Source organism: Alligator mississippiensis, chromosome 8 (assembly GCF_030867095.1).
Source record: "Alligator mississippiensis isolate rAllMis1 chromosome 8, rAllMis1, whole genome shotgun sequence".
NCBI classification, from domain to species: Eukaryota; Metazoa; Chordata; order Crocodylia; family Alligatoridae; genus Alligator; species Alligator mississippiensis.
The window spans coordinates 21,136,438-21,160,700 of NC_081831.1; the positions used below are offsets into that span (position 1 = coordinate 21,136,438).

A 24,263-nucleotide genomic window follows, 5' to 3' on the forward strand; every position below is an offset into this window, starting at 1 on the left:
CTTGGGACCTCTCCTGGCTGGGACATGCTATCACTAAGGTGCTTAGGTGTGTTTGCCTTATGTCTTTCTGTATGGAGCTTATTTGTGAGAAAAGGCTTAAATGAGGCTAAAGTCAGAACAATCTTCGAACAAGGAGGATAATATCTGGATCCGTGTTAGCTTGGAGCCTGGGCTGTTGTGGGTTCATGGCTATCATTAGAAGCCAATAAACAATTATCACCACAAATCATTTAACTTTGTCCTGGTATTGGCAGTAAATCTTAGCTGAATGTTCATTTTCTATCATCAGTTAATTACTTGTATTCTTTATTCTTGTACTTGTAGAGGAAGCAGGATAAGATCAAAGCTATCTAAATCAGGTGTGAAATGCAGAGGCCTCTAGCTGCTCCTGGTAGACTCACAGGTGTTGCTTCAATCTTGCCCTCTTCTCCTTCCCTTCCTTCCTACCTCTCCAGCCCCCACCAAATGCACAGCAAACAAGAGCAGAGGGAAGCAAGGATAATAAACAGGTGCAGGAAAAAAATCCAAGGCATGTCCAAGTATCCCATCTTATCAGTGTATGTAGAAGAAAAACACAGGTATTATGGTAGCTAGGAATAACGCTAAAACAGTTAGACCAAATACTGGAGCAGAGTCTATGCTGCTGCTTGTTATCACTGTGCATTTTCCCAGATCCTAAAGACACAGAGGCAAGTTTTGTTAACAGTGTAATTAAATACATTTCCTTTGCTTCTGGTGTTTTAACCTTTGCCTTTAGGGATATTATTCCATGTAGAACAAGTGAAAAACAAGGGGCTGACCATCCTGTGCTGTTTGTTTCTTCTCCAGGAACACGCCATGCCTAGCCAGATAGACCTCTGTGAAGTGGCTGGGTACCTTGGGAGAGGGGACCCGTGGTATGAGAACAACATCAACACTCTGTGTCATATGATCCCCAAGCTGGCGACTATGGTATGAAGAGAAATCCCTCTTGTTGTGCACTGTTCATGTTGATCAGGTTTTTGATATTTTTATTATTCTCTGATTATTCAAAGGGCAATCATACAGAGCTGTTAAATGGTAGTGGGGAGGAGGTGGAAATGGTATGCATTTACATTACTGCTACCCTAGCAGCAGTATCTTTGCCAGTTCACCCCACTGGAACAGCCTTTCTTTGATCAGAAGACTCTTACAAATTTAAAAACCCGAGTGTAGAGAAAGTACAATGCAAAAAGGCATTTGCTAAAAAGAGACGTTTCACTGGGCCGGTTTTTCAGACTATTTAGAGACTGTCTTCTGAGCAACTGCTCCTATTAATGGCAGAGGGCAGGCCTTTTTCTCCCCCATGGGATCCAACTGATCCTTCTAGAGCAGTAGGCAACCCCCCTGCACAGGTGCCAGAGCATGGCATGCAAAGGCATTTTGGGGCAAGCGCCTCGGGGCAGATGGCAGAAAAAGGACCAGGGCTGCACTGCCACAACAAAGGCTGGGCCCTTCGTGGCTCCCCCACCATCTGCCTCTGGCACACCAACATCTTACAAGTTGAAGTTGTGGGTGTTTGGCATTCTACCCAAAAACGTTGCCGACCCCCATTCTAGAGAAATCAAGCACAATCAGTATATGGTGGTTTCATCTCTGGTAACTTATCTAAAAGAGAGTAAGAATCAGAGTGATGATTTCAAAGAAGTGACCGCAGCTGACATGTGATTTCCCCGCAGCCTTCTTCACCAAGCAAACATCTTGTGACAAATACCTTCATCATCGATGTAATGTCTTACTACATACGCATGGGTATCCAGCCAGTGTGTTTCCAGGTCTACTCTGTTAAGGTCAGTGCCTCATTTCTGCTGTACATTTAGTTAATATGCTAGCAGCTGCCAGCAGTCCAAAATTACCTTGCTGTTCACAGCCTCATTGTGGTGAAGAGTATTAGCTATGCTATCCAGTCCCTATTCTGCTCTGTGTTAGTAGTCCTAGTGATTTCTCAAAACTGATTCAGAGGGACAGCTGAAACTAGCTGGTTCCAGAACCATGCAAAAGAGCTGATTTCACATGATTTTGGCACTGGGCATAAATCAGTGCCAGGTTCCCTATTTAATTGGATTCAGGTTTGCAGACAAGATGTGTAATACAAAACAAACCTGTTCTGTGTTTTAGATTTTCTGAAACAGGGAATCAGGTGATTCTTGGGTGGTTTTACCACCCTCTGTTTGCTCTTTGCAAGGTCGTGGGATTTCCTGAAATCTCATGTTATTTATTTCCTGTTAGCTTTTTTGTGAAGCAGAATTTGAGTCAAACCTGCCATTTGACATGAAACCAAAGCAATTAGCAAAGAACAGTAATGAGACCACCAGCAGGCAATGATCCCAGGGTCTTTAGCACCAAAGCCCCTGAGCGACTTATTTTAGTGGAGCTAAAGGACTAGATTCTTCTCAGCTAGGGACAGACATTCAGAAAGCTGGAGCCTGAACTTATGCAACCTTTGCTGGTTAATCTAACCCACCTAGGATGAACCGGTTTGTAACATGCTCTCTGGACTGAGACAATGTGGGCAGACCCCTGCATTTTTTTTCAATGTGGGCAGACCCCATGGCCAGCAACTAAATAAGCCCCTTTCTGCCAGGAGGGGCTTGCCCCAAGTACAGAGAGAGGCCGCTGCACTGCAGCAGGGTCTGCCCAGCTCAGCCACTGCTGCCCTATGCCCAGAGACAGTTCCCTGCTGGCAGCAGGGGGCTTATTCAGCCGCTGTGTCCAAGCACAGGGCAGCTGTGACCCAGCCGGGCAGACCTGGCTGCTGTGCAAGCAGCCTCTCTCTGTGCTTTGGGCAAGCCCCTCTTGGCAGAAAGGGGCTTATTCAGCTGCTGGCCACAGGATCTGCCTGGTCAGGCCACAGCTGAAGCTTGGGGGCGATTAGTGGGGGCTGAATAAGCCCCCTCAGTGTCTTGCTCCGGCACAGAACGAGCAGCGGGGGGGCCAGCCCTGCCCCCGCCTGGCAGCTGGAGTGGGGAGTGTCCAATGGGCAGGAGCCCATCACAGCTTCCTGGCAGGGCTGGCAGAGTGGCTGTGGAGCATGGCAGCACTGCAGGGGCTTGCAGGGCTCTGGCTCCAGACCCTGGCACTGCGGTGTGCAGCCCGAGCCCGCAGCACAGCCCCTTGCTGGGAAGGAGCTCGCTCTCCCCCACAGTGTGAGAGGGGCTGCTGCCTCCAGTAAGCAGCGATGGGGAGGGGGTGAAGCCAGGCAAGGCCCCTGGGGAGGGCAGGGACAAGTTTATTCATCTGGCGAAGGAGAAAGCTGGGGGTCTATTCTGGCCAGGGAGCCACCCAGCTGCCAGTGGGGTAGAGGGGAAACTAACTCTGCTCCCTACCTCGCTCTGCCTCGGGGGCCATGGTGCCCCCCTGCTGCAGCAGCAAGGGGGTGCAAGCAGACCCGGCTCGGGTCCCTGCTGGTGGCAGAGGGAGGGGGAATTAAACCCCTCTCTGACTGACCCCTGCCGGTCCCAGCTCGGGCTGCGGAGCAGAGGTGCAGGGCCAGCCTGGCTGGGCTGGAGCAGAAAGTCCCCCACCCCGAGAGCATGCCAGGATGCTGGGGGTCTCTGATTTAACTCTGACCCAGCAAAGGGTCTGGGACAGACATTGCATAGACTGGTTTGAGCCAAATCAGTAAAGTCTGATAGTACATTCAACCAGGTTTAACTCAAACCAGTTTCAGCCATTTTCAAATTGGTTTATGTGCACTGAATGTTCTGTTACAGGTTTAAACCAGTTTCTGATCACTTAAACTGGTTTATGTGTAATCTCTGTCCCTGGCCCTTGTGTCTCTACAGGACATGCAGTTATTTTATTACACATGCTTGTGCTGATTTACTTTGTGAGATCTTTCATGTGCCTTCAAGCAGTGGGCACTGCAGCAGCTGTTGCATAGTTTGAGGCTCTGTGCCATGGTCACAGGTGGTTGAACCAGTGGTATAGCCCCACTTCTTCATTAGTTCCTTGGAGTGCCTGACTCCATTACGCTCACAGCTGAGACATTGCCATCTTTGCTGTGGTTCATCAGCCCCTGGTTGGTAAGGACTCAGCTGCTGAAATGTTCGTTCTTTTTCACTGTCCGGTGTTTTCTTCAGCCTCTATCGTGTCTCCTTGGGTGTGACATCGAGAGTTTGGGTGCTGGTGAGGAAGTTCCTGTATGACTTGAGACCTTTGTGCGCTGTGGGATGGTTGTACAGCAGGTGTCTCGCATCTTCAGTTTATCTCAGTCATTCTATCCTGCTGGCCGCTGCTCTTCTGATGGCAGGCAGAGTGATACCAGCCTGGTGGGCCCCAGGCATCCTGTGATGCATCTGCAGCTACCATTCAGAATGGGGTGAAGGCAGTTCGTATGTACAGATCTCTCCCATGCAGGGCATGCATACTCGGCAGAGGAGAAGCTGAGAACCAGAGCAGTGGTTCAGATGATTAGCTCCCCATTTTGAGTAGTTGAGTTTATACAGAATGTTGTTATGAGCGCTCACCTTTGCTTTTGTCTTCATGATTTGTTCTTTGTATGAGAGTTCACTTTGTTCAATCAAAGGTAAGTCCAAGGTAAACTGGATTTGCACAGTGGAATAGTGGGGTTCTGGACCATGTAATGCTGAGCTGGCAGTTGGCCTTATGGTTTTTCAGATGAAAGGTGTGTTTTCACTGAGTTGGCACTTAAGTGATTTTCAGTGTAGCATGAGGTTAGGCCTCGCTTAGGGATTTTTCAACATGGTCAAAGCCAGTGTTTTGGGCTGTTATGTACAAGTCATCTACATAGATGAAACATTGTTTCCAAAACAATTGGCTGCTCATTCATATAGATATTATATAACAGGAGTGCAGGTATACTTTCTTGGGGGAGGACATTAATCTGTCGGCTCCATCTTCTCTTCCCATCCAGTTTGACAAAAAAATCTGTTTTCAAGCAGGGTTCCTATCAGTTCAGTAAGGCATTGATCTTTTGTCATTTCCAGGGTCTTCTGGAGGAGTTGTCAGTGGTTAACTCAGGGGTTTTCAAACTTTGTGATACTGTGCCCCTGAGTGCTGGATGGCAGCAGCAGGGGACAGGGAGCTCACATGCAGCAGCCACCACTGCCGTCCACCACTCCGTGCCACAGCCATGCACCACTTCCCCACGCTGCCGCGTGTACCCCCTAGGAAGTTTGTGGTCCCCTTTTAAGTTGCTCACAACCCCCCTGGGGGGTTGCAACCCATAGTTTGAGAACCCCTGGGTTAACCGAATAGTAGGTGGCTGTTAGGTTGACAAACAGTTCTGGGGATTTGGCCTCTTTCAAAACCATCCTCAATATGTTGAGTTTAAACTGAGTAACTGGCTCATTGACTTTCCAGGGTGAAAGCTGTCCTGTTCAGGGATGAAGTGTTTATCCACATATGGGGCAAACCAGTTCAGTATCAGTCGTTTGTACAATTCGTATGTGTGGCATAGCAGAGAGAGAGGTCTGAAGCTCTTTGGATCTGGTGGATCTTTCCCTGGCTTTAGAAACACCACTACCTGAGCATGTTGCCATATCTTTGGAAATTTTTGACTGGCTGTGCATGAGTTGTATAGGCAGAGGAGCCATTCTCGAGTCTGGGATCTGAATTGCTTGATTTGTTCGGTAAGTATGTCATCAAGGCGAGCTGCTTTCCTGGTCATCAGTGCTTTAATGCCAGCATTCATCTCCGTCATTAAGAAGGGGCTTGTAAAATCCAGGTCTTTGGGGTACTTGTACCTTTTTAGTCTAGGGGGGCGGTGTTTGTTTTTGGTCTTTTTCCACTGAAGAATGTCAGGTGGGCAATTTGACTAGCAGTGACATTTATGATGTTGTTCTACCTTTCTGGGTTGTTGCTTCGTGTGTGTATTGTCACTTATGCCTTTTTACTATTATGCATCATATCAATTGCCTCAATCACAATCTGCCAGGATTTCCGGCATTCTTCTATGATGGCTAACATAAGCTCCTCACCTGTAGTGGTGGTGGTTGCAGAAAAAGGGTCTAGTTCATACTGTCATTTGTTGTCTTCATGTAGGCCAGTGGTTGGCAGAGTGAAGCCTGGGAAGTTATTCATGAAGCAGCCCCGCAGGATGTTCATCCTGCAGATTTCTGTACAGCTTTTATGAATTGGTCATAGTTCTTAGGCAGTGCTTTGATGGTTTTGACTGACATCAAGTTATTCTGAAAAGCCTTTCCAGTTTGCCTTTTAAAGGTTGAAATGTCCAGAAAATGGCACTGTTATAAGTGTTACTGTGGCTTTGATCTGAATGCCAACTGGCTGATGTTGGGAATGTGGGGTAAGGTCTAATACAATTTTATTACTTAGCCCAGTGATGGTGTTGCTGGTAAATGTAAGGTCTGGGTTGTATCCTCGTTTCCAGCAGCCACTGTTAAATGATTTAGGTAGCTTTGGGTCATGGACTAGGTGTATCTAATGAAGAAGTTTATAAGGGGCTACCTTCTGTGTACCAGCCCAGAAAGGGACAAGTATCCCACCTTGTCAGTGCATGACAAGACTTCCTATTTTTCTTCTAACTCAGATTTGCCCTAAACTCTGCTCGTTGATGCTTTATGACTGATGATTTTATTTTTACATTTATTTTTATTCTATAATATTTCTGCTCCATGATAGATTTAAAAAACTCCAGACAAATAAAAGAGGGAGAAATTGAGCTACCAAAAGAACAAGAGCAGGTTCCAGGCCTGATTTTTAAAGATGAGAAACTAACCTATCCATAAACCCTGAACTCATGCTGGACATGATCCTGCTTCCACAGGGCCTAATTTTCATTTAGATTAAGGCCCCTTTACAACTGTCTGCCCATGAAAAGAATCTTGAAATTGGTGTCTCTTTCTGTGAAAGGATTTAAGCTGACAGACTCAAGTGTAAGTCAAAAGTGACACCCAGTGGTGAGGTGCATAGTGCACCAAGGGAAATGCCATTTGCATCTATATGCAACGCTGTCTCCTCAATTTGGATGCTCCTGACCCTTCTAGGAGAGGATGGGAAATGTTGAGATGGAGTATCCTACTTCTGGAATTTGTATCTCCTCTATGAATAAGGAGGTGTGGATGAACTCGGTTCATTCTTCATGATGTAGCCTTTGTCTCTATCTAGTTGTTTCCCATGTGAAGCCACAGTCTCCTCCTTGTGACAGCACAAGTGGTTGCTGCACAGATATTGGTCATGTCTCAAACTGGAGAACAATCAGGATCTAGTCTTAGAGAAGTTTTTTTGTCTTTCAGATTTTCTTCAGTGACACAGCTCAGGAGCCAGCAGAGGACGTGTTTGTCACTGAGCTGAGTGTAAAAGTACAAGATTACAACCCCACCAGAGGTACATTTTGGGTTTTGGTGTTTCCTTGGACACCACAAATCCCTTCTAATCTGGGCTTGTCACTCTCTCATAAGTTTTCCCTATGCATGATCAAGCTCATCGTAGTTACCAAGGAGGTAAAAGATGTAGAATGGAGCAATAAATTAGTAGTTTCTGAGGATTTCAGGCAGTGTTCAGGTCTGCTTCTGTTGACATAGGCCAGAACTCACACTAAACTCTCACTAACACTATCACTAAAACTGATAAAAGGGCTAGCTTTTCAAGGCCCAAATCAGGGCTGCCCAGAACAGGTAGCAAATGTAGTGTAGTGATGCCAGTGTGGAGTGCAGGACCCTCTCCTGCACCACAGAATAAGATATGTGAAGGCAACTCAAGACAGGATACAAGTAGAACCATGATTCCTCCAGTAGCTAGCTCCCAGTCTATGTAGGGGCTTTACAGATAGTGACAAATGCCTCCGTTTGCTCTTGGAAGCACACATATAACCAATGTCGAGCTTACTGACTGGTCATGATATATGACCTTAGTGCCTCATCTCAGAAGGTGAAACTTCCAAGTACTTCCATGTGCAACATGGAATTTGAAAAATGCAGCTTTTTAAAGAGGAGGCAATTGAAAAAATGTTTGCAAAATATTTTCCTCGTGACTCAATCTGCTTTCAGAAATTGCCAACAGATGAGGTCAGGGACTATATATGGAGACTGGAAATATTCCAAAAAACACTAGAATGAAAACTTCTTGGCTTCTAATTTTACCTTTAGATCTATGCTATAGTAGAAAGGGCATGAGCCAGCTCTCATTAAAGTCAATGGGAATCTTTTTATGGGAGTTGGGTATGTACAGTTAGGACTAGATCCTATTTTACTTCACCAAATAGCATTTACATTCAGTATGCAGTTTTACTGTAGGTGCAGTATGGATGCACAGGCAATCCCATGCATGGAGGCCAGGCAGGTGCACAACACTGTAGCCTTTCCCAGGTACATGTTTAGGTCCTAAAACTGCAGCTGGCAAAAACCCATGGTGGAAGCTGAACAATTTCACCTTGCATTTCATCATCATTGGATATAGTAGATGAAGAGTAGTGCAGTGCAGAAGTTACTGCCTCAGTGGGAGCAAGGGTCCAAAGTAGAACCAGGGGTCTGTCCTACTGAGGGCAGTGACCATCTCACTGTGCTACACACCAGCTACCTTTTTTGCTTACTCCTTGCCATGCCTATATTCCTCTCCTGGCTGCCCAACTTCAAGTGGAGGGCTGGAGAGCGTACTTCTTAGAACACAAGAATATAAGAACTGCCATTTACTGGGGCAGATCATAGGTCTATCTTGCCTGGTATCCTGTACCACACAGTGGCAGAGTGGATGCTAGAAGGGAGAATGAGCAAGGAATGACCAGGGTGTTTCCCCTGTTCCTCTCCCACTTGCAGCCTCCAGCCTATAAGGTCTAGGAAATTCTGATTCAGAGGCTGTACCCGTAACTCAATAGCTACTGAGGCATCTTTACTCCAAGAATTTGTCCAATCCCTTTTCAAATCTAGTTAAACTCTCAGCATCCACAGCACCTTGTGGCAATGCATTCCACACTTGAATTATGTGCTGTGTGAAAAAGAACTTCCTTTGGTTAGTTTCAAATTTGCTACCTCCTAGTTTCATTTCATGACCCCTAGATTAATGGCTAGTTTGTGGTTTGGTGGTTAGAGACCTGTGCTGGAAAGCACAAAATGCTGTTTCAAACTCTTTCTGGGGACCTAAAATCTGGGTCTCCCACTTTCGAGGAGAGTGCCTTAATCAGGCTGTTGTGCTAATACATGGAAGGGTTGCCCTCATCCTCCACCATTTGTTTCTAACAGGCAGTTGTCCACATCATTCTGTTTCTCTAGCAGATGAAATAGAAATGTAAATTGTGCATAATTTCCAAAAATTCTAATATAATAAAAGCCTCTGTCTGTCCATAACACTTTATTCGCACTCTGGTTGTCTCAGCAGCCAATCGCAACACTGACTGAAACAACCAATCAGAATTTTTCAAGACCGTTCTGGAGTGGGGATGATGGTGGGGACAGAGCGGAGAAGCAAAGCCAGCTCTGCTGGCCTAACACCCCCCACCCCCCTCCCTAGCCCTGCTCCCTGAAAGTGGCAGCAGCATGGGATGCTGGCTGAGGGGAACAGAGGGGATGGCAGGGCAAGCCCCCCCACACTGCTCCTGGGAGGCGGTGGCAGCACTCCGTCCCCCACATCCCATCATTCCTGACGGGCAATTGGCTAGTAGTACGTAAGATGCTAGGTAAGTGTCATCTGGTTGTGTAAAGTGAAATAAGATCTATCCCTTACTGATCAATGTGTGCTATTTGTTCCTGTTGATTTCCCTATTCCAGACTTAGTGCTGGCAAGGAAGAAGACAGTGCTGGAAGGTCCTGGGGCAGATATTGCAGCAAAGTATAGAAAGGTAAGACAGGGCTTTTAGATGCATGCAACACCTCACTGTTCATAGGACTCCTTTTGACCTAACTGGCAGGCAGGGAGCTCCCTTTAGGCAAGAACTATAGAGTGGACTCCCCAGTTAAGAAAAAACTGCTATTGCTTTGGTTAACAAGAACATGCTCACATTGCTTCAGGAGTGGACTCTTGGGAAGGAGCTTGAGAAGTCCTCTATTCCATCCCCCTGTCCCAAGGCAGGATCTCTAGAAACTAGACCTAAACCATCACTGAGATATTTTTCTAACCTGTCTGTAAAGTGCCCTAATGATGGCGATTCCACAGCCTCCAAGGTAAAATACCCCGATTCTGAACTATCCTTGTGGTTAGAAAAAATGTCCAAATGTCTGATCTAAATCTGATACTTTGGTGTGGGGGAGGAGGCTTTTTAAAGGGCAAAGTGATTACTTATTGTTGACCATGTCCAGGTAACATGCTAAAACTGTTTTTTATTAAAAAAAGTCCTTATTTTTCGGTCTCGAAAAGGCTTAAGAGCCCAGTCCTGGCATCCTTATGTAGACTTTGTAGTCCTTTTACTCAGTGAGTTGTCATCTCATTGAAGTCAATGGTCAACTGGAGGTTGCTTTGAGGGCTAAGTATTCAGATACATGCCCAATTCCCTTTCTTGCTTGAGCAGCTTAGAATCTGTTTTTGTTAATGAGGCTCTTTGGGTATTTTACATTTTCTACCCTTTTCCCCTCCATTTGGATGAGTTTTCCCTAGTCCTAGTCTTTGCTGTTTTCTCTAACAGAGAAGGTTTGCATAGACAGATGAACACACATCCCACTGTAATTTGCCATGGATTTGAATACGCATTACAATGGGATCAGGAGTAGGGAGACATGTAGCTATCCCTGGGTATCTCACACAGTAGGGGATATATGAGCTGAGAGGAGAGTGAGGGAGATAGAAAACAAACCTACCCTCACCCAATGTGTGATCCATGTGTCAGGCACTAATTTGTTTCTCTTTAGGCATAACACATTTTTCATGATGAAGTGTAATGGTGTTAATGGAACCTTTTCTGCAGGTTTTGCTGAGTAGTCGGGGAAAAGAATTGGGTGTCTCACTGAGATCTACTGGCTTGGTGATGAAAGCCATTCAGCCTGATGAAGCTGAAGGTAAGACTCCTCTTTGTGGGTCTGTGAGGACATCTGTTTTTTCCTACCTGTTCAGTGTTATTGGGATTCTTGAGCAGGTCTTTGAAGAAGCTGAAGTGACAAGTTTCAAAAGAATTTGCCTGAAATTGCTCAATACATGCTAGTATTAGACTGTGGAGCTTAATCATTGCATATGGATATTCATATAGCAGCACACATGATCAGTATAGCTTGAAGTCACTCATCTCCTATGTTCCTATCTCCCAAATCTCATGCTCATGTTTTAAGACTCCCAATAACTTAAGATACAACATAACTGTAGTCTGGACTCACCTGCATATTTTTTTCCTGATTTATATTCCATGTATTCTATGTGTGCACTGACCAAGGTATCATAGATTCCCATCTCTGATATAACCCAAGGCCAGGAAGAGAGAGAGAGACACTTTTGGACACTGGACTTCTTAGTTAAGTTTGGCTCAGTTTCCCCTCTTAGCTCTCCAGGGCTTATGTTAACATTTATTTTAGTTCACATTCAAACAGCCCCTGAATGTTGCTTTCAGCAGAGCCAAAAATTCAAGGCACTACATTCAAGTTCTGTCTACTTTTGGGTTGAAGCGCAGAATCACTGGACAGCTGAAGCCAAACATGGTCCTGAGCTAGCATAGGACCTATGAATTATGATATAGGAGTAGGGAGAGCCTAGGGTTCAAACTGCCTGGGGTAATGTTTGGGGTTGCTACAGAGGCTTCACTCTCAGTCTTACCTAGTGTAGGGAACTGGCATTGCTCTCCATTTCCTTTTGGGGTGATGGGAAAGATGGAAAGAAGGATTAGTAATGGAGAGTCCCAGGAGATGGACTGAAACTGGGATTTGCAGATAACACAACAGTTCATCACCACAGTGTCATGATTAAGTGTGCAAATACCTGCTTACACAAACCCAGAGATTTTAAATAGGAAGCCATAGTGTCCAAAACATTCTGATCTATTGCAGTCTTTCTGAGCTCTTTGCAACAGAAGAGTTGCTCAATTTTTCTGTATTCCAAGAATTGAGTGAAAGCTAACAGTTGGCATTTTCTTAGAGGTGCCTTGAGCCTAATGAAGGGTGCCTTGAGTCTAGAAAAGTTGAGGACTGCTGATTTAACACCTCAATTCTGTTGCAGATCTGGTGTGCTTGAATGTGTATATTACTGAAGTCATCAAAACCAGCAACCTTTCAGGAAGATCATTTTCTGTAAGTATCTGTGACAGCTTGGGGAGTAAGAGTCTGTATCAATGTCAAGCCTGCGCTTGGATGAGAGCCCTTAAGGGAAACTGCAAGTTGCTGCAGGGAGCGGGGGAAGGAGGACCGGCCAACATAGTCACTAAAACATGTCATGAGGGTCCATCCACACAGCAGAATAAGAGTAGTAAAAGAGGAAGAGATTATCCTGAGCTCCCCTTCTTTTCCATAATGGATCCACGAGGCATATAGGGTAGGACTTAGACAGCCTGACCCCTTGAACTCCATCAAACCTAACATATACTCCCTATTATCACTCCTGAGGTTACTCACAGTAACAAGCACTCCATTAATTATGGTCATTTAAAAGAAATGCTATAAATGGAAAATCTTAAATAGCAGCATGTTATTAGAGATTTCTCTTATTCTTTACTCTCTCTTTACTAAAAAACAAATCAAAACAAAATAAAATAAACCCTCCTATTGCTCTATAGAAGGAGAACAGAACTGTTGTGTAGGGTTGGTTAGAAAATGTTTTGAGATTTTTTTTCCCCAAAAGGAAATTAAAGTTGTTTTTGTTGTTGAAAAATCCAAGCAATTCAACCTTTTCTCTTGAAATATCCAAGCAATGCTCTCTTTCTTGCCCCTCAGCACTGCCTGGGTGGAACCTTCCTTGCATTAGCATCTTTGTTTAGCAAGACCTGACACTGAGATCATGAGCTCTGCTACATTTTAGGACACAGAGGGCAAACTTTTGAGTGGAGATACAGGATGTGACTCTTGTTTATATTAAGCCCCCTCTACATCATTCTGGTTGTGAGCATAAATTTGCCTTTATTTTAAGACCTTTTTGTCCCTGCCAGAGCACTGCAAACAGGTCTTGGTGTAAGTGTGATTTGGATCCTTTCCAGCCAAAAAACCAACAGTAGAAGCAGTACAGATCTGCAGAGATGATGGGGTCACCTCAGAGGCGAGCCTGACACTAGACACTGGAAGAAAAGCTTAGATGAAAGTTTTGCCTCCATTGTGGACTGCTTTGCAGAGCCGTAGCACCTCCTCCCCTCCTCTCCTTAGTTAATCCCATTTTGTTGCCCGCTTCTGTCTGCCACTACTGACGCACAAGCATCTTTGACGCACTCTAGCTCTAGCTGAAACCCCAGGGAGATCTCTTTGGAAGCCTCTCCAGCTCCAGTGAGCTAATCCTCAAAGACACATGTGTTGAGATTAAGGCTGTATGTAAAACATTTTCATTTAGTAGGAACAAAAATAAGAAGCAGTGACTCAAACAACTTTAACAACCAGCATTTAAAGCTAAATATGCATGACCTGGGATTGCTAACTCAGTCAGAAGCAGGTCATGTTTCTCTGTCACTTCCTCCCAGCCCTAATGAGATGATGTGCTGTATCTCTAAGAAGGTTAGCACACATTGTATGGCCACTTTGGTGTGTGTGGAAGGGGGAAGGACTAGGGTGACTTTAAGCCAGATGTGTCAAACTTGTTTGAGTTGGTGAGCTGGATTCCAATCAGGAGCTTTTTGTAGGTCAAATAATCCACCTCCAGATCCAGTTTGTGGGGCTTCTTGTCAGAGCTGCCCAAGCTGCTGTTAGCATGGCCAATACATGGAGGTTGATGCTACTGCCACTCATCAGGTTTGCATGCTGAACAGCAATCATATACTATAAATTTGGTGGCAGGGGTACAGTATTATTGACCCCCTGGGGGTTGGCTGTGCTGGCACAGTGGCTTTGAGATCTGCAGCAAGATGTTTTTCAGCCTAGATCTGGATGTGAATTGTCTGGACAGGGAAGCACCATGGGCAGGATGACACACATGCCTGGTCTGGATCTAGCCTGTGGGCTGTATGTATGACACCCCTGCATTAAGCCAACTGTGTGCTCTTTCAATTATGGGTTACTTTAGTGTTATCTTGGACAACACTGGGGCCTGCATAAATAACAGCAGTCTCTCAGGCTGCCTTCGTCTACAGTGTTGCTTGAATCTCAGCAGTATTATGTGCCACAGCTACATTCTCAGTGTGCCCCGTCTGCTTCCAGTCTCATCTCCAGCACAACCTCAAAGCCAGAGTTTGCAAGGGAGTTCCCTTGACATCCTCTGTGCAGCCTTTCCCTGTGTGAGAGGAATCCTCCACTATTGCATGTAGTGGAATTAGGCTCTTTCACACCACTGGGGCACAGAGGAGCAGGAGTGGGGTGAGGGTCTCAACCCCAGACTCCAACACTAGCAGTCCCTTGTAAGGCTGCTGAATTAATTCAAAGTGTGAGGAGACTTTAAACAGTGGGTTTTTTATCACTAATTTCATGTTCCTTGTTTCATGGGCACATTTAAAGGGGCCTGGGTTTTTTCTTTTTTTTTCTAGAGAGATTGAGCAGCCGCAGCTCCCACTAATTTCACCAGGAACTGTGAGTGCCTAGCACACTGGAAAATCAGGCCCCTTTTAAGTTGTGCCAAATTAGGTACCCAAAATCACTGGTTGCTTTTGCAAATATTGGCACGTTTATATGGGAAGGAAAAGGAAGGAGCTAGCTTTCCATTTCACCTGTCACGCCTTGTCTTCCAAGGCCAAATAAATAGACATTCACCCATACATACACATACTCTCTCACCATCTCCAGCTCTCTCACACCATCCCTCTCCTGCCAGCCTGAGCAAGGGAAGTTAAAAATTCATTGGGGTTTTTTTTCCCTCTGTCCTAGTTTATGACAAACAAGATCAGAATGCACAGTATCAAAGTCAGCAGCATGGATCAAAAGACCTTCACGCTGTGCCTGGACAAAGACTTCAGAAGAACCTACAGGAATGTAGTCAGGTGAGGTCACTTTGCTGTAAAGCTTTTTGCAAGCAATGCCCTATTGATTTAAAATGATAGACTTTCCTTTCACAGGACTCCTCAAGGCAGAACCAGACACTTTGCCCAGTTACAAAAGGTGCAACTGGAGGTCTGGAGAGATGGGTTCTGCTCCTGATTCTTTTAATGATTTGATGACAGACTTTTGACTAGTTATATTGCCTACTGGTGTGAGTTTCCTTGGGTGAAAGATGGGGGCAGAGGGGGTGAAAAATTTGGACGATACTGTCCCACTTCTGTAAAGTGTTTTGAGATCTTTGCGAGGAAATAACTATTTCCTGATGATGATGATGATAACTATTATTAATAATAATTTAATGGCTGCTGATGCTTTCCAACATGGATTATAAAATACTGTTTAAAATCATGTTAAAGAGATTAGCTAGAGGAGCATCCAAGTGAATTCTCCCAGCACAGTCAAGCATGGTTAAAGCACATGCACTGGTAATAACAGATGCATTACCAGTTCTGTGGAAGATCTTTGAGGCCTCTGCAGAGGCAGTAGAAAGGATGACATTATTCCCTTGCTCAAAGCAAGGATGTTAACAGGGCGAGCTATCAGCTCTATGGAATATATTTCCTATTAATGCAATTCCTCAAGAATTTATAGACTGGCTGAAAGTTTTATAGATGGACTCAACTAGCTTACCTTAATTAGGCTGGATATTAGGAAAGGCTTTCTAAGGGGAAGAGTGGTTAAGCACTGGGGCAGATTACTTAGGGAGACACTGGAATCTCCAGCAATGGAAATCTTTAAGAAAAGGTTGAACAAACACTTGGATGAGATGGTTTAGGCAGAGAAGAACATGCCTTGAGCAATGGAGTGGACTAAATGATCTACTGGGGTCCCCTCCAGCCCTATGTTTCTATGATTCAATGTCATAACAGTAACAAACTCAAGCAGTAGAACTTGGCTTATTTCCTGTGTACCTTTGTGGAAAACACCCAATCCCTCCATAGTCCTGTCTCCCCAGAGGAATGTCCTGAAGTTTAACTTGAATGTTTTAAAGCATTTTGAGATGAATGAATGGAAAGTATTATCTAAGTGTGTCAGTGTAATACTTGCCTAACACCTTTTGGATTTGGATACGTGAGTTTTCCTCGTTTTTCTATCTGGAAATATTTATATAATATTGCCTGTTTTTAAAAAGTTGCTTTTGTTCCACCCCAGAAATTGCTGCACTTCTGTGGCATGATCAATGATTCTTAATAACTGTTTTAGAGACATCACCCTAAAAGCTTAAAATGTGAAGATGGGAGGCTTTTCTTTTTACACACACAAAATAAAATAACTTTTTCTTTCTTTTTTTAAACCAGCTTAAACCATTGAATTCCATCCTCCTGTATTCCCTTCTCCCTTATCTTTCACAGCTGGTGCCATGTTTCCTTTGCACTTCCTCCAAGAAAGCAGCTAATTAATTATGAGCTGTCCAGAAATCCCTATCAAGGGAAAGGTCATGTTTAGGGGTATGCTACTGTTCAGTAAAAGGCTCACATAGGGATGGGTGATACTTCCCTCTGAGCCAACAGAAAGGAATTTCACATGGCAGCAGTATAAGCTGAAAGGTTGACATGGAAAAGAAAACTGCAAAACCTGATGGTAAGCAGCCATCAGACTGCTTACAAACCTGATGGGGTGGACAGTGTGGAAAGCTCATGGATAATGTTGCAATATATGAAACATTTACAAAGCCAAGAAATGAGACCATCAAAAAGTTGGAAAGGCAATAAATGGGCTGTTTATATTAATAGTAAAGTGTTAGCTGTGGTGGTCTGGCAAAAATCAAGTAAGGGTGATTACATTAAGTATTTGTACATTCCTCCAACAGCTATATTATTGTTCTTCACCTCCTGTCCTAAAACTCTTGTGTTGCTAGCACTCTCAAAAGCTGTCATGGCTCATTTTATGGGTGGGTAACTTTCAGTGATGAATGAAGTGTTAATATATTAGACATATCCAAGTCCCCCCAACATTTGGATCTGAAACTCATGTTTCAAAATTCAAGGGTGTCCCTACTAAAAGACTGTTTTGATCACTTGCGAAATTTTGATGTGCGAATGAATTTCAGGCGCCCCCAAAGTATCTCAGTGTGGAGGTAGAGTTTTGATTCAGGCCCATCTGTAGTACACTGTATGTGCAGTGTGCATTTCTCTGAATCAAACTAAGCCTTGCCTATGACATTGTGTAAGACACAAAGGATCATGCATGACATGAGACTCTCTCTAGCAAAACCCAGTGCAAGATCACAAAAAGATTTATAATTCTTAGTGCCTTTGGTGTAAATCCAAAGTAACTACTGAAGTCAGTGGTGTCATTCTGGATACATACTGATATCAGAAGCTGGGTGCTGGTTTGCAGATTGGCACGTGCAGAAAATGTATTTTCTTCTGTTGCAGTGTGGAAGTTTCACCCTGCCTGGAACCTAGCTACTGTTTGCAGAAAACGAGGACAATGCAATTCAGCATGCATGGATCAGCGGATGTAGGACTGGCCAAGTACATGCCCAAATCTTTGTTATTACCTATCAATACATTTGCAGGTATAATTCAGTGAAGAAAATTCCAGTGTGGGGAGTGGAATGCAAATTAAAAGGTCTTACAAGAATCTCTCATTTGGCCATAAGAGCACAAGGATGGAGGAACACACTAAAAGCCACCTGAAACTGGCAATGATGCTTCTACGTACAATGCTGCAGCAGTACAGAAGTTCACTGCTCAGTAAAACTCATGTGATAGCACAGTTTAAAGCCTCTCTGTCAGGGGAACACAGCAAAAGTAGTTTTACCCTTGCAGCTTACTTCTAAACAGTAGTCTTTGCTTAGCAAGTCTTCAGCGCAGCCAGGTGTTGGATAGTCCTGCTGCCATCCTTGAGCATGAAGAGGCTGCACACCACTTCCTCAGTTTAATTTATGAGCTGCCCCTCTGACTTCCAGCTAAGGTTTTATATGCAGCTTAATTATAAGAACTTTTACCATTGATATGAAGAGCATGTCACGTTATTCAAAATAGCCACATTACCAACACCCCCTCTACCCCCATCTTGCTAATGCAGTCCTGTCTCCCAAGGAGAAGAGGTAGCCTGCAGGTGATGGACTTGACATCAGCTAGTCTGGCTCCCCAAAACAGCTGCCTGCACAGTCTGGATTTGGATTCTCCTTCCACAAGAGGAACAGAAACTAAAGAACCAAGTTGGTGACCTCAGAACTGGACCTGGGAGCTAGGTGTCTGTTGTACTGCACCATTTATTGGGTCTGCTGCTACTAGAGTGCAAAATTAGCTCTCAAAATATAGCTTGAATAGTGCCAGTATGGTTAGTGGCCCTGGTTAGGATCAAACTAACCTGTTTTAAAATTAAAACATCACATAATAGCAGGTGCATAAGCTGTTTTCTTTATTCCATTTTTTGCAAGCTGAAGTTATTTCAGAAAGAGTGTATATTTTTTTAACTTGTCTAATTTGTCTAATTTTAATTTGTCTAATTTTAAAATCTAATTTGGGATATCCAGAACAGGTCCAGTAAGGCTTCACTTAATTCTTGATTGATATAATTGTTAGGCCTGCCTTGTATGACACTATCTTGTTTATTCCTTAAGACTAGACATATTCAAACCCCAAACTGCTCTCTGCTTTCAATACGTCATTGCCATGGTGTAAGCACAGAACATCTACCCAAAGAAAATGTGGTGGCTTCTCCAGTCATCTTTGGTCTTTGTGTACTTCCTGTAGTGTGTGCTGTCTATTCCACTGATTTAATAAGGGCTACCAGGAACCACATCTTCACTTAACCCTTCTGTCAGCACATCTGTGCCAGATGGACATGTGATACCTGACAGAGTTGTGCCAGGAGACGTTCCTAGTTTAGATGCAGTTATACTACTAAATATATGCTCTTGCTAAAATTGCTTTTCACATGTGGGGGTGGTTTTATTACATGGGTAGAAAGCACAGCTACTTATGTTGTTAGACCCACATGAAAGGTACTCTTCTGGTTCAGGATAGCAGCATCGCCATACTGGTAAGGTGATTGTGCAGACATAACCAAAATGCCCAGAGCAATTTATACATTTTGTAGTATATTATGGCGTTTGGCATATTGGACCTGGTTAGCTAGCAGTAGTACATGGTATTGAGTGCAGCAGGGGTACTGCAGGTAGCCAATGCAACCTATTCCTCGTTACCTAAGAGGTGAATCCTCCAAGTCACTTGTGCCTGGCCCAATGGGAGCTGCGCCTCTGACGTTTAAGCTATTTTATGTAGATGCCTAAATTTAGAATTCGGAATCTACCTTTGAATACCCAAGCCTGAAATTGTAGGTTGTATTGCTCAGATCAGGGGTGGCCAACTTGTGGCATGCATGCCACAAGTGGCATGGGCAGCCTCTGTATGTGGCACATGGCAAATTGGAGGACGGGACAGGCAGCACAGCAACAGACAGGGCAGAAAGCAGAGCAGCAGATGGGGCAGAAGAAGGGGATTGGAATGGCATTCAGGCAATTTGTGGCACTCCTGCTAAAAAGGTTGGCCCCACTGGCTTAAATGAGGCCGAAAAACCTGTCACAGAACTGCTTTTATCCTGTCCTTGGAATTCCAACTGCTGCAGGTTTTCTTGACTATTTAGGCCATGTTAATGTCAGAAAATCTGTGATTAAACTTTCCATCACAAGATGTTGGAGATTATCTAGCCCCTCCCCCAGCCTCTAACACCACAAGCGTGCACACAGGTATTCACCTACTGTTCAAACAACCACTTATTTTTATATTTGCTGCTGCAAGCGTTACTGTCTTTTACTTTCTGGTAAAAGCTATATAAATCCTCAGGTTATCATGCTGAATCCATATTAAAATAAAAGCTATGTCCCCAGTAAGCCTTATTAAAATACACTACTCGATGACAAAACATCTTTCAACTTTTTGGCAACTGATAGGTTACATAGCAGTAAAACAACCTGGCAATCCCCAAAAGCATTTTATTAAAATCCCAAACAAAAGGCAAAGAAACCCAAGTGAATGTGTTGTGTGAGAATAACATTTCCCCCTATCCCCCAAACATCTGTTCATGTAATCTAAAACCATTAATTCCAGGAAGTTTCTCTAAACCTGATTGCACTGCATCCTTTTGTATTAGGAGCTCATAAAGCCCCTAAAAAAAACTGCATTTTTGTTATGCCAAGAGTCTATGTCACCATAGTCTAAATTCAGCTAACCTCTACTTCCCAAGCCCTAACGGTGAGATGCAAGATACAAATTTGAGCCAGAAGCTCTCAGCAGCACTGCACTTTTTGAATACAGATTGTTTTGGCCTTAATTTCAGTTTAGTTATAAATTATTAGCATTCAAGATCCTAAGACTTGCAATGGACAGAGAGAAATTTGGTCTTAGAAGGGCAGGTAAATATGCATAAGAAGCCCCATGACTAATCATTGGAAAAGAGGTCAAGAAACACCTGGATGCAATCAGTGACTGCAGAGCACTTCTGCTTCCATTAACTACTATGTAGGACAATAATTAATTTAAGAGTCTAACAGCCAGCTTGTGTACCTCTGCCTCCAGGAGGGCTTTAACGAATGGGTCACATAGCATGGTAATCTAGGTAAATATTTACAAATTAGCTGATTGTGTTATAGCTTTGGACTAGTATTGATGTGTATATTATTAATGATGTACAGGTGTATATGATGTAATTATAAATTATTTGTACAAACATTATGGATGATATATATTGGAAGGTGCAATCCTTTTCATTTTGATTAAATTACATTGTAAAAAAACAACCAAGTGGCAATGTTTTGTGTGGCTGTGTGAGAGAAGTATGTGGGGTAGAGAGACCCTGCACAGAAGCTGATTATGTTCTCCATTGTTTGTTTTACACATCCCATTTTGAAGCCATTTACCCTGCTTTGTGAGACACAAATACATTTCCAAGCAGCCAGCTCTTGGCTAATATACTTGAGTCTCTATTTGCCAGCATTTTGGAGGGAGGATGCAGATGCTCTCAAACTTTAGTTGTCCTGTGGCTCCTCTCATTCTGAACATACCTGTTGGATCTCCACAATAAAGTTTTGGAAGAAGATCAGCATGGGTCTAGGGAGGTGAGAAAAGGGCTTGCTTTGTTGGACAGAGTTAGCATGCCCATCTTCTCAAGAAAATCACTTTAACTAGGATTCAGATCAGGAGATGGGAGAGCTGGGAGAGCAAGAACATATTCATGCCCAGGTGGCGAATTGGCTAGAGGGTTGCACCCAAAGAGTCGTGGTGGATGGGTCGGTCTCGACCTGGAAGGGTGTGGGCAGTGGGGTCCCGCAGGGCTCGGTCCTTGGACTGATACTCTTTAATGTCTTCATCAGTGACTTGGACGAGGGAGTCAAATGTACTCTGTCCAAGTTTGCAGATGACACAAAGCTATGGGGAGAAGTGGACACGCCGGAGGGCAAGGAACAGCTGCAGGCAGACCTGGATAGGTTGGACAAGTGGGCAGAAAACAACAGGATGCAGTTCAACAAGGAGAAATGCAAAGTGCTGCACTTAGGGAGGAAAAATGTCCAGCACACCTACAGCCTAGGGAATGACCTGCTGGGTGGCACAGAGGTGGAAAGGGATCTTGGAGTCCTAGTGGACTCCAAGATGAACATGAGCCGGCAGTGTGACGAAGCCATCAGAAAAGCCAATGGCACTTTATCGTGCATCAGCTGATGCATGACGAATAGGTCCAGGGAGGTGATACTTCCCCTCTATAGGGCGCTGGTCAGACCACAGTTGGAGTACTGCATGCAATTCTGGGCGCCGTACTTCAAGAAGGATGCGGATAACCTGGAGAGGGTCCAGAGAAGGGCAACTCGTATGGTCAAGGGCCTGCAGACCAAGCCCTACGAGGAGAGACTAGAGAAACTGGACCTTTTCAGCCTCCGCAAGAGAAGGTTGAGAGGCGACCTTGTGGCTGCCTTTAAGTTCATCACGGGGGCACAGAAGGGAATTGGTGAGTATTTATTCACCAAGGCGCCCCCGGGGGTTACAAGAAACAATGGCCACAAGCTAGCAGAGAGCAGATTTAGATTGGACATTAGGAAGAACTTCTTCACAGTTCGAGTGGCCAAGGTCTGGAACGGGCTCCCAAGGGAGGTGGTGCTCTCCCCTACCCTGGGGGTCTTCAAGAGGAGGTTAGATGAGTATCTAGCTGGGGTCATCTAGACCCAGCACTCTTTCCTGCTTATGCAGGGGGTCGGACTCGATGATCTATTGAGGTCCCTTCCGACCCTAACATCTATGAATCTATGAATCTAGGAGGAGGGCTGTAGGCCAGACCCCAGGATTTCAGAGCATTTGTGGGTTGTTCAGTTCTGCAATTCCTTAATTTCCCATAGGTATAGGTTGCTGACTTTGGTCTAATGTGTTCCTTACAGTATGTCTCCCACCCTTAAAGCAGCACACACATAGACACTTAGGTTTCCAACAGATGTTGTGTTTGTTGCAGGCCAGATTGTTCCAGTATTTGACTGAGATCAAAAAAGTCACAGCACAGTTGTATACAAGGCACTCCTCCAAGCGTCATCCCGTCCCACTGCTGCTTGTCTGCTAGTAGATGGCTGGTGAGAGCGCACATCCCATCGTGCCTTGAGGTGATCTAGTGTCTGGAGGTTCTCAGAGATTCCCCAGTGTGGTGGAAAGCACCCATTGGGTGGTCAGCTAGAGGGGACTGCCCAGGAGTGACTGAGCCAGTGACTGCAGCTGAGAAACAAGCCCTGCCCACACTATGTGTGCCCAAGCGTAGCAATCAGGCCAAGTAGATGGTTTAGATGTGTCCTCAGTGCATGTATGCCCCAGAGCTGTGTTCAGGCCCCCTTTAAGCCTTCTTCCATCTTTAATTGTTACAGTACAACCAGCGTGGGAGCCAGTGGATGGAGTTTGTTCCTCACAGCGGTCCTAGTCTCAGCAGGGAAGTGACATAGACATGCTAAGAGTGCTAGACATGATAAAGAGTGCTAAAAGGATTTATGTGGTGCTTTGAGAGTGAAACATATTCCCTCTAATATCAAGTTGTACACTCTCATGGTATTATTGTGATGCTATCATCTTGCTGACATTTAAACCTGAGCTCCTGACTTTTTGTGGTCACTGAAAATCTCATTGCACCAAACTAGGTGCCCTAACCCACCTGCAGGTTTGTCTGTCTAAATCTCCTAATTTCCTCTGCAATCTCAGTTGAACAACATATTTTTTGTCTTAAAATAGCTGGACAGTGTTGTTTTATGCATTTTAAAATGTTGCCAAAATTTGACCCTTGAGGTGGCTGCATTTTAGTAGTGGATGAAGTTACTCTTGTAATTAGAGTTTTATATAACAGTTGGTACAACATACAAAGCACTTTGGGATACATTTGGGCAGAAACGGCTATAGGGATGCAAGATCATTATTATAACAGGCAATGTGCAGTCTCAAAAATAAAAGGAATCATGTCATATGAAGAGCATTCTCCAGTGCTGCAAGAATATGTGATGACTTGGAGATCCTGTTTATATAGTGCTTCTGAATACCAGTTTGAATTTGACCTACCTATCTCCTTGTGTCTTATGACAGTCTTTAACTGTGTTACACCTCATGTTTATTGTGTTAGGGCCCAGAACCTGGGGCATTGTATTTGGGCAGGAGCCCAAATTTATCTCAGAAGGAGTACTGTGGTGTGTCAGAGGACTGGGTATTTGGGAATAAGGACTGGGGGGAATGTAATCCCTGTGCCCACAGGGGATGTGCCTAGGGGCTGCGTGGTCCAGAAGCCGCAGGAGGGCTGGAGCTAGACCTGAGAACCTAGGGTCCTGGTGCAGTGGATCCTGGCCCATAGGACCCAGCCAGATTAAAAGTGAGCTGAAGCCAGGAAGGGTCTTGGGTCAGACAAGGACCTACCCCAAAGCCCACATCTGCCTCATTGGAGGCAGCCTCCCTCTGAAATTATAACATCAAGTGATGGCAGGTGAGATAACTGTGGAGGGGAAGGACCCAGAGAGTCTGGAATTGGGGGTGAGGAGGTCAAAGCTAGGTGATAAGCCAGACAAGGGACCTTGTCGTACCAGCAGTGTACATATGGTCACACCAATCTAAACCTACTTTGCTGCAATTTCAAACCAGTGTTACATGTACTTCTCCCTACAGTGAGGAAGAAAAGTTGCTCTCCCTCATCTTTATAGCAGCCCTTCAAATATTTGAAAACACTCATTATGACCCCTCTTAATCACCTTTTCTGTAAACTAAACACACCTATTTCTCAACCTCTCCTCATATG

The 24,263-nt window shown here is 44.5% G+C and overlaps 1 protein-coding gene across 3 annotated transcripts in view; it reads left to right on the forward strand.

The window, feature by feature from the left end:
* PIK3R6 (phosphoinositide-3-kinase regulatory subunit 6) overlaps positions 1–20,763 on the forward strand; it is a 76,694-nt gene extending 55,931 nt beyond the window's left edge. For all 3 annotated transcript variants that reach the window (XM_019485715.2, XM_014595660.3, XM_019485716.2), the window contains exons 13-20: positions 829–951; positions 1,698–1,808; positions 7,236–7,326; positions 9,702–9,772; positions 10,832–10,922; positions 12,067–12,137; positions 14,841–14,953; positions 17,390–20,763. In XM_019485715.2, the coding sequence (XP_019341260.2) occupies positions 829–951; positions 1,698–1,808; positions 7,236–7,326; positions 9,702–9,772; positions 10,832–10,922; positions 12,067–12,137; positions 14,841–14,953; positions 17,390–17,546 (828 nt within the window). In that variant the 3' untranslated portion in view covers positions 17,547–20,763. The remainder of the gene's footprint in view (positions 1–828; positions 952–1,697; positions 1,809–7,235; positions 7,327–9,701; positions 9,773–10,831; positions 10,923–12,066; positions 12,138–14,840; positions 14,954–17,389) is intronic.
* The last annotated feature ends 3,500 nt before the right edge of the window (positions 20,764–24,263 follow it).